This window comes from Solanum pennellii, chromosome 10, assembly GCF_001406875.1.
Source record: "Solanum pennellii chromosome 10, SPENNV200".
Lineage (NCBI taxonomy): Eukaryota > Viridiplantae > Streptophyta > Magnoliopsida > Solanales > Solanaceae > Solanum > Solanum pennellii.
The window spans coordinates 3,124,183-3,141,753 of record NC_028646.1 but is presented as its reverse complement, the minus strand read 5'-3'; the positions used below and the strand labels follow the sequence as shown (position 1 = coordinate 3,141,753).

The 17,571-nt window shown below is 29.3% G+C and overlaps 3 protein-coding genes across 3 annotated transcripts; 1 reads left to right on the top strand and 2 right to left on the bottom strand.

Moving 5' to 3' along the window:
- Window positions 1–2,326: 2,326 nt before the first annotated feature.
- LOC107002248 (triose phosphate/phosphate translocator, chloroplastic) lies at window positions 2,327–6,628 on the bottom strand. Its single transcript, XM_015200191.2, has 12 exons — window positions 6,206–6,628; window positions 6,054–6,116; window positions 5,737–5,802; window positions 5,507–5,585; window positions 4,812–4,932; window positions 4,632–4,727; window positions 4,008–4,120; window positions 3,854–3,931; window positions 3,643–3,759; window positions 3,384–3,483; window positions 3,193–3,293; window positions 2,327–2,650 (listed from the first exon to the last, which is right to left on the bottom strand). Exons 1-12 carry the CDS (start codon window positions 6,499–6,501, stop codon window positions 2,633–2,635), a joined length of 1,248 nt encoding a protein of 415 aa, XP_015055677.1. The 5' UTR covers window positions 6,502–6,628; the 3' UTR covers window positions 2,327–2,632.
- Window positions 6,629–11,363: 4,735 nt separating this feature from the next.
- LOC107032631 (protein DMP4) lies at window positions 11,364–12,066 on the bottom strand. The gene has a single exon (XM_015234225.2). It carries the CDS (start codon window positions 12,064–12,066, stop codon window positions 11,407–11,409), a length of 660 nt encoding a protein of 219 aa, XP_015089711.2. The 3' UTR covers window positions 11,364–11,406.
- Window positions 12,067–15,882: 3,816 nt separating this feature from the next.
- On the top strand, window positions 15,883–17,140 carry LOC107001749 (probable serine/threonine-protein kinase PBL7). Its single transcript, XM_015199724.2, has one exon. The coding sequence runs from the start codon at window positions 15,976–15,978 to the stop codon at window positions 17,023–17,025; it is 1,050 nt and encodes a 349-aa protein (XP_015055210.1). The 5' UTR covers window positions 15,883–15,975; the 3' UTR covers window positions 17,026–17,140.
- Window positions 17,141–17,571: the final 431 nt, after the last annotated feature.

Genomic DNA, 17,571 nt, shown 5'->3' with positions numbered 1-17,571 from the left:
AAATGTCAAAAATGTCATTATTTTAAAAAAGATTGTGAATCCTAATGTACTTCCTATTTTATCTAACCTTAATTACACATTTTCCAATTAATTCTCTTTCATATGTTTTAAAAAATAAAATATTTTTTCTCTTTCTCATATTTTCATCTTCCAGTTCTTCTCATGTTCTTCATTTCAAAAAAGCCTCTCTTCCTTTCTTTCTTTTTTTTTTGCATCTTTATTCGTTTTTAAAGATTTATTTATGATTTTATTTTTGTTTAAATCGTTCAAAATTGTTGTTTGTAGTTGAAATCGCATTTATGATTTGATAAACTCTATATCACTCTCCAATGGCAGAAAGATATTCACAAGAATCTCATTGATTAAGGTATGCATCTTTATTCGATTATTAGGGTTGTTAACCGATTTTGTTTTTGTTTAAATCTTTCAAAAAAATTGTTTATTTAGTGTTTTGGATAATGAAAACCTCAAGGATCCCCTCTAATGGCCCTCTAAGAGGATTACAAGTGATATCCCACTTAATCATCAATTTTCTAGATCGAAGCATATACATGGCTGATCATTGCTATTAATCAATGTCGGCAAAATGGTGGTGTCATTGGTGTTTCTTACCACTGACCTCACAATCATCGACCACTCAGAACACAAACTAAATGATAAAAAATTATATTTTTATTTTGCTCATTTTGTATTTCAGTATCACATTGTAAACATACAAGTTTGTATCTTTTTTTATTTTGTATTCATAGTAATGATATACCAACAAAGTCACATTTGTATTCCAATTGAAGTGAGTATTATTGTACCCATTTTATATTTCAATCTCACTTTTATTTCAAACTCAATTTTCAATGCCGACAAGTCTGTATTTCTTTGTTATTATGTTTTCCATCATTATTGTATACCAACAACTTTTGTATATTATGTGTTCACTTTACTATCCAAATTAAAATTGAACAAAACGTTATTTTGTATCCAAGTTAAAAATATATGTATTTACAATAGTACTTGTATCATGTTTTGAACAAAACTGTATTTTTCTATTTCAATTGTAAGCTACGACCGCCAACAAAGCCCTAACATAACAAAAATGTATTTGTTTTTCATTTGTACCTAAAATAAAATAATTTATTTACGATGGGACTGTTATCTTGTTTTGAACAAAATTAATATGTCAGCCAACATATATGTATATTAAAGTAATATACAAATTGTATTCAGGTCAAACACTTACAAAATACATTACATTTATGATATTCTTTTCGATAAGGGATACAAAATAATTCGAAAAATAGAAAACAAATAACCAAAGAAAAAATAAAAATACAGTACGATTGTCGTAATTTTTACGTTTGGAATACCATTTTGTCCAAAAAACTAAAAAAAATTAGCCAACTAAAAAGTCAGTCCTCAAACAACCCATTAATATCTTCGTATTCAACCAACAAAAAAAATTCAACGAATCTATTAAAACTCATTAATACTAACTTGTTCATAATATATACAATTTTGTATGTAAATAGATACGCTATACAATTATGTAATAAAATTCATATCAAATTTATAGTCAATTAGAAACACATTAAGAATGAAGAAATTAACTAATAATTGATCCAAATTATATTTCATCAATTTTATCGAACTACTAGTAAAAAATTACTTTTCGAAAGCTGCTTGTCAACGATTTTTTAACCTATTTCATTTCAAATTTTCTAATCAAAAAAGAAAAAAAATTGTTTTTAATCCAAAAAAAATTGACCAGAAATCAAGTATTATCAATTGAAAATTCATAATGATAAATGTAATCAATTATGTGAATGCCTTTGGCAGTTATCTTTTATTTTGTAACTAATGAAATTTTTTAGTGATTGTTCCTTTTTTAAATTATTCTTTTTCCTAAATTCTCCTTTCTATTATTTAATAATTATATTCTTTCAATAAAAACATAAATAAGATATATAACAAACTAAATTTTTGACATTATTAATAAATATTTAAAGTGTTGAAAAAAGATCCTATTAAATATTAAAATAATGACATTTTGAAAAATTTCCCTTTTTTTTATTACATTATCAAATTATCTAAGTGTTATCTACGGGTAAGTCTCTTTAAAAGTGAATTTGAACTTCTCAAAAGAAGATACTTTACATGTTACAACATGTTTCAAAAAAAAAAAGGAGATAGTATAATTATTTTATACGGCAATGATTATATAGCACTTATTCGATCAGTGTAAACAATAATTATTTTATACGGCAATGATTATATAGTATTTATTCGATCAGTGTAAACATCAAATGCAAATAAGTTTTTCTATCGCTATACACATGAAAATTCACATGTTGTATTAACAATATATGAAAATCTTCAGTCTTTAATGAATTCAAGATGTAAGGGAATGAAATATATATAGAAGTTGGTACATTATTATTATTATTACAATAATCACAAGTATACAGAAATTAGCAGGCAATTGACCTTTGAATCAAAACAATTGACTCCAAACTAAACTACAGAACTCCAAGAAAAGCAGAGGTTTCCCTTCTTCATCTTTTATTTGGACAGGAGAAAATAGTGAAAAATCAACACAGAGTCCATCACAACCTTCTTCCTGATACGCGTTCCTTCATTTTCAGGCGGCTTTCTTTTGCTGCAGAAGAATAAGATCATAAGATGAACATCGACGTGAAGAAAATCATTTCAGTTTTAGTAGAGATATTAGTAACTCGATATAGTTAAACCAATGCATGTTGCAATCTAGAATAGAATCAAGGAAACAATCTTTGTGGCAAAGGTCGAGTAGTAGATGAGTGAAGTCCAGAGTTCTAATAGAGTTTTCACTCGAGTGGTAAAGATACATGAGACGGATACATGCACGATCACTATCATATAATGGTAAATAAGCTTGGCATTTGGCAAGATAAACCACTAGTCACAAGGGGTCATTTGATGGCGGTTTAGAGGTGAGTTATGCACGTATTAAGTTCTGCATAGATAGTACCACGTTTGATGACTGGTTAGAAGGTAAGTTTTCATTTATAAAATTAATATGATGTTTGGTAACTGCATAACTCTAACCAACTATCAAACGATCCTAAAGTGTTTAACCAACAGCACATGCTTTCCTTTTAAGGTATATTCATTTTGATAAATTTGGAACAAAAATTTTCTAGTATTTCGTTTTGGACTCACCCTTTTCTCTTCTTCCATCTTGGCCTTAATGAAAGAGTAGATTGCAACTCCAGCAATTGCAATGCAGGTTCCAATACCGGTTTGTGTTGAAATTTTATTACCTGCAACATACGTATACGTTTAAGTTTTCTTGTCATAACACCAGTAACATGGGATTCTGCAGATATAACTTAGCAAAGATGGATATTTACCGAAGATAACAATAGAGAATCCAATCACGAACACACGTTTCAACACATTTCCAACTGCGTGTGTAAGAGGTGCCACCCTCTCAAGGGTGTTTGTGGCTACCTGGTTGTTTAAAGAAAAGTACATAAAAGAGAAGATTAGCAATGCGGAAAATCTTGTAAACAGGCCAATTATGCATGTAGTCACATATTAATATGTTTACGAGGTTGAAGGTTTTTCACAGGTTTTCGTCAATCTAGCAGCATTTACTAACTGGTTTACCTGATTGTAGAGGTGATAAAACATTCCCACCCAAAAGAGATCCGTTACGAATTTTGTTAGACCAACTTTAGCAATGGCATCGTTGAATCCATATTGGAGCAATTTAGGTCCCTCAATCTGTAACGTTGACAGAATGAAAAGTATATAATGAGGAAAAAGTAGATTTACGAGAAAAAAAGAGAAAGTGACATGCTGATGTTATCCGACTCACAAAAATGGCAGGCGGGAGGCAAAAGATAAGAGCAATGATGGATATGTAGGCATACACGTTAGTACTATCCATATCAGTCTGCAAAAGAAGCATTCATCAGAAAATTGCCTTAGATAATGTTTTAATACTCGGATTAGTTTTACATAGAGCATACCATAGCTTTCTTCGAGTATATACTCCTGTATGTGAAGGAGATGTTAGAAATCATAGCACTAGTGAAGCCCAACCAATTGAAAGATAGCTCAGTCAATGAAGCCATCGACACACCTACACATCCAGTTGAAAGATATATCACAACACGGTAATTACCTCTTGCATATAAGTATTTAAAAACTCACCCCTTTACAACAAACAACAACATATATACTTAGTGTAATCCCACAAGTGGGGTCTGAGGAGGGTAAGATGTAAGTAGTAGACCTTACCCTCGGCTCAAAAGGTGAAGTTATTCAAAACAGGGTTGCAGTAAGAAAAAGAAATAACGACAAAATATCAAGCTACAGAGAAAAATGGAGCAACAGAGAGCAGAAAACATCAAAGAAAAAGAACTACGCGATTACTAAATAAACACGAAGATATGAGGCCCCTGCCTATTCCACCTAAAAGACGACCACACAACTTTCCCCTTTCTCTAGTAAATATAAAAAAATGTAAGAATCTACAATTTTTATTTATCAGCCTGAAACTGATTTTCAGTCTATTTCCTCATTTCAAAATAATAAGAATGTGTTTATCGCTACAACCTGAGTGGAACAAGACAGAGAAGAACAGGGCTAACCAAGGACAACTGGAGCAAGTGACAGCCATAGTGCTAAAGGTATTTGTTGTCCAAGAATGAACTGAGATGCAGCAGCATTGAAGAAAGGCTCCAGAGCTGTACGACAAAAAGAACAGTCTTAGACTTTGAATACGGATTGTATAATGCAAAAAATTTCTGCAGCGATAGGTGGAATGTGACCTTTGATTGTGTGAGTGAACGAGACAGCAACTGCAGCAAACGAGACATTGCTGGTAACATGGCCAAGCGCATGACAAAAGGCAACAGGGGTGAGCAGCTTCAGTTGTGTTGAATCAATAGGCTACAAAGAGAAATCAAAAACTCACAGCAAATCAGAATGTTGCAGTCTTGTAAAAACTCTAAACGAATTAGTCAAGGAAAATGTGTTTTATTAAAGCTAAAACAATGTTACACAATCGATACCTAAATATTGTTATATAGTTTTGATTAACGTGGTGCATTTATACATGACAATAATGAACCAAGAATCAAAATATGTGTTCCACATTTATAATATTACTTCCTTATGGCCATCGATCATCGTCTTTCACAGTCAAACTCAAATCAAATTGGAGATCTCCAGTAATTTTTTTTCTCCAGAAGGAAATACATATTGAAAAAATCAATCACAGAGAAACTAATTTTCGTATCACACTATGGACTTAAACTTATATACAGTGAGAGTGTAAACATTTTTACGCAAGTAACTTACCTTATTTGCCACATCACTAATATCATTTCTTTATGAGCATCATTTATCGTATTTATCATTAACGTGACTCTAAAGTTTATTTTACCCGGTCAACGTATATAAGTAAGTCTAAAGACATTTGATTGAGTAAAAAAATATACATGAGTTAAAAAAAAACACTTACAGCTCTTTTTGGGAGACCTACAGTCCAGCTCACCAAACAATATACCACTCCAACAGCCAAATGTATAACAGAAACAAAACTGCATATATAATAAAAAGATTATCACAATAATTATTATTAAAAAAACAAAAGGATAAAATATTTTTAAAAAGGTTCCTTATATTACAATCAAATATTGATTACACCATAGAAAACAAAACAAAACAAAAAAATCACATTGGAATACGTACTAAGGATAAGGAAAGTAATTGTAGATCTTCTTGTTGAGGATATTGAATATCACATTCAGAAAATACCTACAAAAAAATCAAGGTCAAATTAGTCATTTCATCACAAAAACTGTTTAACCGTTAATAAAAGAATTAAAATACTATCGTAATTGAATAAGAACTAAGTTATTCATATATTAAATCCTACGTATATATGAATAACAAATAAAATAACGGAATAAAAAAAAGATCGAAAGATTATTTCATAACTAATCTCAATATTATTAATATGTACGTAATTTTAACCAGCTACAAAATGATAAGTTTTCGAGACATACCACATGAAGAAGAAAAACCCGGTAGTCAGAGTTGCTTTGTTGAAAAACCCGACTTTAGCCTCCCTGGGCGAAGAAAAACAAAACGGGTCAAAATTCAAATTAAACGTAATACGGGTCGGGTCAATAAGTAAGAAACTGAAAATGGACCTTACCCGGAGGAATCGCTGCTTCCGGCGGAAGAAGAAGCTGCAGCGGAGCACGGCTTAATGGATTCCCTTTTTGGTGAAGCTTCGAGAAGGATAGCCGGACGTAATTGTCGTCCCCAAATCAAATTGGGGCCGGCAATTAGAGGTCCGACTGGTTTTGCCGTAACAGCACCAGCAGGGAAGTCCCTGTTGCTGCCGCAACTGGCGGCAGTGGTGAACTTCATCACTGCCGCCGGCTTCCGGAGAAGTGGGAGACCACCGCGAATGGCGGTGGCGCCACCGGTCAAGACGCGAGACTCCATTGGCAGTGAGAGAGTAGAGAGAGAAAATAGTGACTTGTGAACAGAGAAGTACACTGAACAGAGAAGTTTGTAAGAGGAAGAAAAGCTGTTAAAAATGGAGGGGTGTTTTTTCAGGTGACGAATGAACGGTTCGTATTATTTCGATTTATTTGTCTTCTTCCTAAAATATCCTAATAGTATTTCACAATTTTTTTTATTTTTATTTTTTTACTGCGGAATATTATAATCGTACGGTATTTGTTTCAAATTATGTGACATCATAATTGGTATTATTTGACAACAAAATGAAACTTTTAATAGAGAGAAGCTTTCTAAAATTTGGTGTAAATTATTAGTTTCATATTGAACTATTGATAGTGTTAAGAACAAGTTTTTGTTTTAATAATTTGCGCCAAAATTCAATAGAGTTTTCAACATTTCTCTCTTTTTAAATGCGTGATCTAATTAATTTAAAGAGGGTTTTTTTAGTATAAGAGAAAGTTTAAAGTTACGTTTTTTTAACTATATAATTTTATTTTGCAACAATAATATAATCATTGTAATGCTATGAGTGAAATCTAAAAAAAATGATATGTATGAGAATTTATCTTTATCTTGTGAGTAAAGTAGAAAATAATTCACATAGATTTATGGTTCAAGTAAAATAATTATATATTTTTTATAGATAAATTAAAATTATATCATATAAATTAAGATGCTTAGAACATGAATTAATTGACGAAGATTGGTGTTTTCCATTCTCTTGAAGATTTCAAATAAGTTCTCCATTTTCATCTATGTATTTTAATTTCGTATCAATTTCTAATATTTTGAGGATTGCCAATATATCCCAAATCCAACTAATGATGCTATCGTTTGTTAGTTTATAATTAAGTGTTTAATTAGGCTTTAACTTGAACTTAATATGTAACAAATTAATTAGCCATCACAAAATATGGTGGTGAATTATTTATCCATATTTACTACAATATGAGTTCATTAATCAATTATTAATCTTTTTAGGTTGACTTAATTATCACAGGGATTAGACCTTAGGGAGATGTCACAAATTTGAGAAAAAGAATTAAATATTTTTTTTCATTTTGCGAAATATTTACTTTTTAAACAAATTAAAAAACTCTTACTACAATTAATGTTAGTTTAGTCCATATATTGGCTAATACATGTATTTTACTTCATACACTATCATACATATAAATTATAATAATAGTATTAAGTATTATATAAATTTATGCATATAAATTATAATAATAGTATTAAGTTTTATATAAATGTGTGCATAATTCATGTTAGTTTTATATAACGAGTGAAACAAAAAGACCAATTAAAACAATCATTTTGATGATGTTTATGTGATTGTTACATCTTCTAAAACACAAACCAAATGTTCATCGTGGTCGTTTGATAGCCGGTTAGAGCTATGGATTATGTATTAATGAAAGATTAATTATGAGAAAATATTTATATTATTGTAAGCTAAGATTAATTATAAAGGATTCAATTATTTCACTTTTTAATCTTGTGTAAAGTTATTAATATATTTTCTCATATAACTATTAAATATACTACTACATTTATGTAAAAGAAAATCAAACTATAATGGTATTTTACGTATCTGAATTTAAATACATAAATAACTTAACTTCAAACTAGCTATCAAATAAATGTATTAACTCTAAAGACTATTCCTAATAATTAATTTGATATATTGATATAATATATATTTTACTTGTTATATTTTGTTTTGGCACTCTTTAAAAAATATTTAGCAAAAAGTAATTTGACTAAATTATTTATCTATTTGTTAATTTTAATTTAATATTATTATTTTTACTATATTAATTTCTTTCTATTTATTGAGTAAAGAGAAATATAAAAAAAACAATAATTAAATTATGTATATCATGGTGACAAATGTCTGTTAAAGATAAAAGGATAGCTAGATGATTGGGTTTTTCTTATTGGAAAATGGAAAAAATAGATAAATATAAAATATATATTATGGATAATATTATAATATTTTTGTGGGGTCTTATCTTATCCAAAATATGGATTTGAGAGGCCTTAGTAGAAGAGCCTGTCTTATCTTATCAACATTTTCTTGTGATAATATTCATGAGTTCCCTTCATTTTCAACTGTAAATTATAAAGGAAAATATTAATGGAAGTAAATACTTTTCAAAAATTGACATATATTTGAACTCCCAACAACAAAACACCATGAGTAGAAAATAGACTATGAACTAATTAAAAGTACTTTTCTTTAAATATATATATGGTCATGAAATGGCAAGTGTAAATTATTTTTTAGGGTTGAGCATAATTTTAATAATATAAAGCATAAAAATCTCATATGGGCTAATTAGTCGGAAGTTAACCCTATTACAAAAAAAAAATTAGATTTTTCATTGATCTCGGATAGTACTTGGATGTCCGATACATTGCAAATGTTGTATTACTTAATGTAAGAGGGCTATCCAAGAGGGGATAGAAATTTATTCGAGAGAAAATTTTATCTCCTCGTATAATATATGTTATTCTAGGCTAATTGATTGAGGATTTTGCTATCCTCCAAGAGGTCTATAGTTAAGTTTGAAAATGAAGTACTTGAATCGATCGATTGAGTTGCAACATGTCAATTAGTGTCACTATATTACATTTATCTTTGATTTTTGTTTTAGCTTTTTAATTATATATACATTTAATTATTTTACTCGCCTCTCGTATGTATAAATTATTATACTCGATATATGTTTGAAAAAGAATGTGTACAACAATAATATTTTTTTTCTTCCAAAGAGTGAACAATGGGAATATCTAAATGTGTTACATCATGGGGAATAAGTGAGCACTCATTGTATTTGAAGATTTAAAATAAGAAAAAAAAAGAATCATGATCAAAATACAAGCAAAAAGTCCAATCATATAGGATCTCCTTGTTTAGGAATTTTCCATCTCATCAATTACTAATATTTTTCATATCACCAAATCTATCGAGATAGAATTAACTCACTATAAGGTTCGAACTTCATGAATAGTTTCTGAAATTTTAAATTCTATGAATTGTCGATTGAATCTTAACGTTTTGTGTTGGTGTTGGTCCATATATATTTTAAATAAGGGTATTCGAATGTTATTTTCGTGATAAAAAATAGTTATTATATTTAAAACAACGACTAAATTTTTATTATCGATTTAAAATTTGTCTATCCGACCTAATTTACAGGCGGCGAAGGTTTTAGATTCTTCAGTTTCATCCACTTCGTTGAGGAAGAACAGGAAAACTTATATAGATATGATATATTAAGAAAATATTTATTATCTATATTAATAACTTTTTTCACTGTACACTTATAATACACTTATAGTATAGTGTAATACGTATTATAGAGAACAATTATAAGACACATATACTACAAGTATCAATCATGGATAATACATTTAGAACATAATTTAATTAATACATTTATAATACGTCAATTTCTTAACAAACAAGTATAATGTGTTTTAAAACACTTACAATACATTTATACATTGCATGTATATTTACTTGTAATACACAACATACTTATCTTAGTAATGTTATGTATAGCTATACACAACAATACATAAAAAATATCGCTAAAATCAGTAAATTATTTCTTAAAAAGTATCAGACAAGTAATTTTCTCGAAAGGATGTTAATTGAGGCCCATATTTGAATGAGCTTTATCTACGAGACCATTAAGAGGCCCATCTAATCATGTCCACAAAAAAAAGAAGTGTTTCGAGGAATACCCTTATATAACCAATCAAATGTGTTTCACAATTAATTACTAAACTTTGAACTTTTTTATTTTTTTTACGTAATCTAGTGTAACAATTTAATAATATTACTATAAAAATACATTTTGCACTGGTAGTACTTAAGTTAAATTTAATAGGAAACTTTCACATATAACCACTTAAAAATAATTAATTACTTTTTATAGCTATAGTTTGATAATTACAATTTGTAGCTACATGTTATATGGAGGAGAGAGGCCAGCGAGACTGGGAGAGAGAGGAGAGAGAGGGGGGGGGGGAAAGAGTCGGAGAAAGGTGAATTATATATGTATATTGGTTAGATAATTCTATATTATACATATGTATTTGTATACGTGGCAAGAGAGCTTGGGAGAGGGAGGAGAGAGGCGAGCGAGATCGAGAGAGTGAGGAGATAGGTGAGCGAGAGAGGGTAGAGAGTGGAAGACAGGTGATTGTATATGTATATAGCTTAAAAATTGTATATTATACATATGTATTTGTATATTCTGGCGAATTACATATATACAAACATGACTATTTAAACAAATTTGAAGCCCGCCCACGTAATTAATGCATAATGTTAGTTGCGAATGATAATTATAGCAAACTATAGCTATAATGAGTAACTAAATAATATAAATTTGCTTTATTACGTAATTTTCCCAATTACTTACGTACTAACCATGTAAAACATTGTTGTAAACACAACAAAAAAACTTACTAGTATAAATTTCTCATCCAAAAAACAATTATGAAATAAATGAACACATGCACCAAGTTATTCAAGAAGCAATATGCAAATAGTATAGCAATAACTATGTCTCAGTCTCAAACAAATTTAAGTCGATTATATGAACACGCACCACGTCATATTCCAAAAAGAAATATCGCGACTTATACAACAACAACAATAACAATGTAGTCCCAAACAAGTCGGGATTTGCTATATGAATTCCACTTATCATACAAAAAGGTAAGGGGAGAACCAATTCCGCGACGTTTTCAACAAAAACACATCCACCACCTCATTCAAGTAGCAAAAACGCGACTTGTACAACAACAACAATATCTCAGTCTCAACCAAGTTGAGTTCGATTGTATGAATCCTCACCGACCACATTAATTAGAGGTGAGAGGAAAACCAATCCCATGTCGTTTTGTTGGAAACACAACAAAAAACATACTACAAAAAACTCCAACTCCAATTGGCAAAGCAACAAGCAACTCCTCTATTTCATCAGAAGGCTTTGGATAAAAACATTTCACCACATTTTGATCAAACAAAGCTATAGTAGCAAAAACCAACATTGACATAAAACCATGCAAGAAATCAATAAATTTCAACTTATATTTCCTTGCAATTTGATTTGGAATTCTTATTGATCCATCAATTATCCATAAACCTCGTATCGTCGCGAATCCATAGCTAATATTCCCTTTCTTGTCTTTAAAACTATCAGTAAAACTCAATATAAAACATGATAGTCCACATAGTGTAACAAGTGCTATAGTTAAAATTTTACAAATTTTGTCACAATTGCCTTGATTTGTAAATATTGGTGACAAAAGTTGAAAAGCAAGAACAGATCCAGTAGGTAGAAGATTGGCTAAGTGTGATGTGCTTTGAAATGTTTGACTAATTGCTTTTTGTATGATATTTTTTTCAACTTGTGGTAATTCTAAGTTTTCTTCTAAGAGGGGAGATTTTTTTTCTTGTTGTACCACATTAATCTCCATTTCAAGTTTGTGTTGGATTTTTTGTTGTGTGTCAAGAAGCATTTGTAAGCAGAGACAGAGTCAAGATTGAAAACGTATGGTACAAATAGAAAGGTTGAAATTGAAATTACTGAATTTTACTGAATTTATTTTCTATGCTCTAGCTTCTCCCCTATTTATAAGTGAAGGAAAGGATTGATTTCTTATCACTCAATTTTTTGTTTATTATAACAAAGTCATAAAAACTTAGGTTTTTAACAGAAAAATATTTTAACAATGTGTATACATCACAACAACAAAAAGTTGTAAAAAGTACTATGGATGATGATATATATCCTCCATATTTGGTGCTTATAGTTATAAATAAAGTATGTAAAAGTTTACTACTTTAATGTATGGATGATGAAATTAGTTTGGATATATATGATAATACACATAAAATTTTAGTAGTTGTATTAGCAATTTTTATTTATTTTTACTTTTATGAAATTTGCATCTTTTTTAATCAACAATTCTTAGGTAGATAGTTATGAACTGACTAAAAACTAGTCGTGATAGAGCCGCATATATAATTGACATCATTTCATCGGAATTTATATTGTATAGCTAGATAAAAATATTTTTTTATGTATATTTATCGACTCCCTAGACTTCTTCTTGGTGTATTGTTTTATATTTTGATATCCTTGGTGAAAATTTGACTCCATCTCTAATAACTAGATTCTCTTTGAACGTTAGCAAAGCTAATCATCTTAATTCCCTTCCTTTGATGAGGTTTGGATTTAAAAAAAAAAGGTAAATTACATAAATTTTATAGTTTAAATATAAAATTACAATCTATTCCTAATTAATAAGTTTCTAATTATATTAATCTCTTAAAAGTTTAAAAAAATTGGATATAATAATTGAAAATCGGATACATTATTTACTGTTTCAGATACATTAATATATAGTTCGGATACATTAAAAACTAGCTCAGATATATTAAATACTGGCTCAGATACATTAACATGTAGCTTGAATACATTAAAAACTAGCTCGGATACATAATAGGTAGGTCAGATACATTAAATACTGACTCGAATATATTAGTATGCAAATTGGATACATTAAAGAAATAAGAGATTTTAATTTTTTTAAAAAATAATAAGGAATAATAGAAATAAGTAAAACAAAAAATGCGTATTTCTGTAATTTATCGTTAAAAAAACTCTACTGGACTGCCCCTAAGTTGAAGCCCCATAGATGTGTGGGCTCTCACAAAAAGAATTTTAGGTGATTTATGGGTCAAAGTGCATTGACCACGGGCTTATCTCAAATCCCTCTAGAGTCTCATGACTTTCTCAAGACTATTGCTAAGAACAAATCATCGATAAAGGAGTGACTTTTCTTTTTAACCACCTCTAGTATGGTGGGTAGTCGAATGAATGAATCTAAAAACGCACGATTTAGAATAAATATGTATGACATAACTCTATCGCACGAGTAAGAGTATGAAGAAGGGAAACTTTTCTTAAATGTTTGTAGTCCCTCATTTATAGATTTGGGGCCCTCACAACCATAAACAAGAACGCACTTGACACGGTTTCATGGACACCCTAGAATACTTGAGTTCTGTGCTCTAATACCGCGCTTTTCTTTTCATTAATGAAACCTGCCAGTTATTATTATTATGAACTCAAACAAAAGGACAAAAAATTTGGATTTAGAAGGCTTGTTCAAAAGAACAAAATTCTTGTGCTTATGTGGATGCGTCGCTCAATTTCCCAAGACTAGAGAAGGGGATTTTCCTACAAAAGATGAAAAGTGCTTAGCTACAAAGGATGACTTGTTTACTTCCTTTGAGCCCCGTCACTTTTTTTGCGACTACTAAAGATATGCTCTTTAAAAAAATTTCACGCGCTACTAAAATATATGTGTTTTTATGTGAAAAAAATTAGAAAACTTTACCTTATTTCAATGAAAATCTACTAATGTTATCCTACTGAACTAGTTTGTTGAAAAATAGTGAGAAAAAGAATATCATATTTTTATAACATAATTTTTTTTTATTAATTCGTAGTGGGAAAAGCCTAAATTCTAATAGTGACATAACACCAGGAAGCAGACAAAAAGATATTCTTTAGAAAGAAGAGTAGTGTAGTGTATATTCATTTTTTTAAAAAAAACAATGAATAATGAAATTCTGACAGTTTAGAATATACAGTATCATTTATTTTCATGTTCGATATAAATATTGATTTGTATCGCGTAAAATTTAAAATGAAGTGTATATTATAATCCAACAAGTTTGTATATATATTGAATAGACTAATTTTCATATATGAAACTTTGGGTTAGATGAGGTTGGTTGAATGGAAGCTAGGGTTGTTGTAACTAAATTCTTATAACAAAGACTCAAGAGCCAAAAGGAAACCAAAAAATTGGCCCCAAAAGCTAATATGTTAGGAAACAAGGAGTTGTCACAACAAATAAATAAATAAATAAATAAAGCGGAAAATGTTGTTCTAGCTACCATCTACGATTGATGTTGAATAGACAGTATTCTTTCAATTTTAATTAAAGTTTTCGAATTTAAGATCTAGATATTCAAAAAAAAAAAACATAAAAAATGACAAATAAACACTTTTCAACCTATAAAATTGAAATATAACCGTTGTTACAGAGTCCTAGATTTCACATATGAAATTCTAGGTATTATAATGCATGAAGTTTCCATTTGGAGATGATATTGATTATTTCAAGATAATGTTGAAACCGCGTGGCAACTGGACTCTAGCTATTTTTACAAATATAGGGAACACTTTCTTCTTTAATAGACCTTACGTTCTACATATTCAAATTAATTAGGGTCTTAATACGATTTATCAAATTATTGAAAAGAATCCAACACCGTAGTTTAACATATCAATACAAATTCAATTTGAAATAGGAAAAAAGAACAAATGAAAAAGAGAAAGGTAACATCAAAACCATGACTAAATTGAACACATTGAAACTTTAAAGTTGGGAAAATTATTTTTCCAAAAGAGTTTTTACTGTAAAAGAATGATATTAATTATATACCCTACTTAATTAGAATGGGTGATAATTAAATACTTCTCTTTTCAAATATTAATATGAACCTTTTTAGGCATAGAATAAGAATAAAACAGTGATAATATAAGTTCATAATGATCTTATCAAACAATTATACAATAAAATATATTTTTCTTCTCTCAGTTAGAAATTTTGAATTTAAATCTTAAAATAGAAAACTTATTAGTATAACGCTTCCTCTTTCAACAGATCTATCTACTTGAACTTAAATTTATCAAGCATGTAAATTTCGAATATTAAACCAATAATAAAAAATTTCTATATTACAAGAGTAGATTTGTTTTCATAATTTGAAATTTTACCAAACCCCCTATACTTTTATCAAATGACAGTTAGCAGCCAAACCTGAACTAAAAGTAGCCAAATTAATGTTTTAGATTTTTTTCAACCTTCTTTCCCAATTATGATTCTCTCTGATATTTAATTCATGTGATACACTTTTCTTTTTAATTTATTAAAAAAATATATTATTTTATTATAATTAAAATAATTTTATCTTAAACTTATCTTTTTATCTTTTGTAAAATAACTTACAGCCACACAAATAATATCTAATAATTGTTTTAGATTTTGAATTTAAAAATTCGTCGTGCCAAGTCAAATAATACCATATAAAATGGATCGGAGGGAGTACCAAATCAACTTTCCTTTTTTCAAAGAGTACACACCAAAAGTCCAATAAAATACTCCACTTTTTTTTCTCTTTCTACTTCCATTTTATTATATATATATATATATATAAAAACATTAACTATATATATATATATATATACTCTCACTTCATTCTCTATAAAATAGCCAAATTTTCTTCTTCTAAATTCTCTCAACATAAATCACAACACCACCAAATATATAGAGATTTTTTTTTTATAGATGAGTGGTGGAGAGATCATAATTATTTATAATGTTGTTTTGTCTATACTTGCAATTATCATCATATGTCTTGTTATCCTACTCTTCATTTGTTGCAAGAAAAAACCAATCAAAGCTGAAGAAACTCTTCCAACAAAGCAAATTGCATGTTCTTATTCATTAATGGACATTCATGGAGCTACGGATGGATTTAATCATCGAAGAATCATCGGTCAAGGACGTATAGGAAGTGTATATGTAGGTATATTACCTAATGGAGATCAACAAGTAGCTATAAAAAGGATCCATCCTAGGCTTGTATTGAGTAATGCTGGCTTTGGTTTCACATCTATGATGAAATGGCTATCTTTAGCTTATCACCCTAACATTGTGCCAATTTTAGGGTTTTCTGAGGGCCCTGGGGAACGAATCGTGGTAATGGAATTTGGAGGTATGTTGAGTCTTGATTTCTACTTACATCAAAATCGTGATCATGATGATGATGGTGGTGATGGTGGTGGTGGGACGTCCCTATTAGATTGGAATTGTAGGTTAAGAGTTGCTGCTGGTATAGCTAGAGGAATAGAATATTTACACGAAGTTATGGTACCACATATAGTGCATGGTTGCATTAAACCCTCGAATATATTAATAGATGTTAATTTTTGTGCTAGGGTTTGTGACTATGGTTTGTATACTTTTTTAACATGTTATGATAAAAGACAATTAGGGTTAATGGGATATGTTGATGATGAATATTGGATTGGTAATGAAAAAAAGGGTTTTTCTAAAGAAAGTGATGTGTATGGATTAGGTGTTGTTTTGTTGGAGTTGTTGAGTGGAAGGAAATGTGATCAAGAAAGTTTACTTGTGAAATGGGCATTGCCATTGATTAAAGAAATGAAATTTGGTGAATTTTTGGACAATAGACTTATGTTGCCTAATGATATTAGGCCACTTGTTAGATTAGCTAGAGTTGCATTAGCTTGTGTTGGAAATTCAAGAAAAAATAGGCCTTCAATTGTACAAGTTGCTAATATTTTGAATAGTTTAGAAGTTGGATTATTATAAGTTTTGATTAATTAGTCAAGTCAACAAAACATTATTGTCATGCTTAGGTGGCATTTGTGATTGAAAAAATGTTAAGAGTTTATATATATAAAAATAATATTGGATCTTTGATTTTTTTTTTTTTTTTTTGTTGTTCATTTGAGTTAAGCATTTGTAAATATTTTTTATGGACTTTGACTTTGTATTTTGTATGGCTAGCAATGCCTTGATATTATGGAATGTTGTTGAGGGGAAAAATACTCAAATTATGGAGATATTTGTTACATTATAAATTTGTCAATATATTGGACAAGGTGTGTAATTGATTTATTGTTGTTATTTTGCTTGTGGACCAAGAAATGCTAATTTTCTTTATGTTTTACTCAGTATTTCATATTTATATTGTAATTCAGATTTATGTCACATAGGTTAATTTATTTCAAAGTTGTGTGACGTAAGATATATATAATGAAGAAGTTATCCCGATTGATTCAGATTTGCACTGCATAGACCAATTTAAGGGAAAAAAGCTTTTTAACATGATTTTTTATTAGGGACCGAACTAAT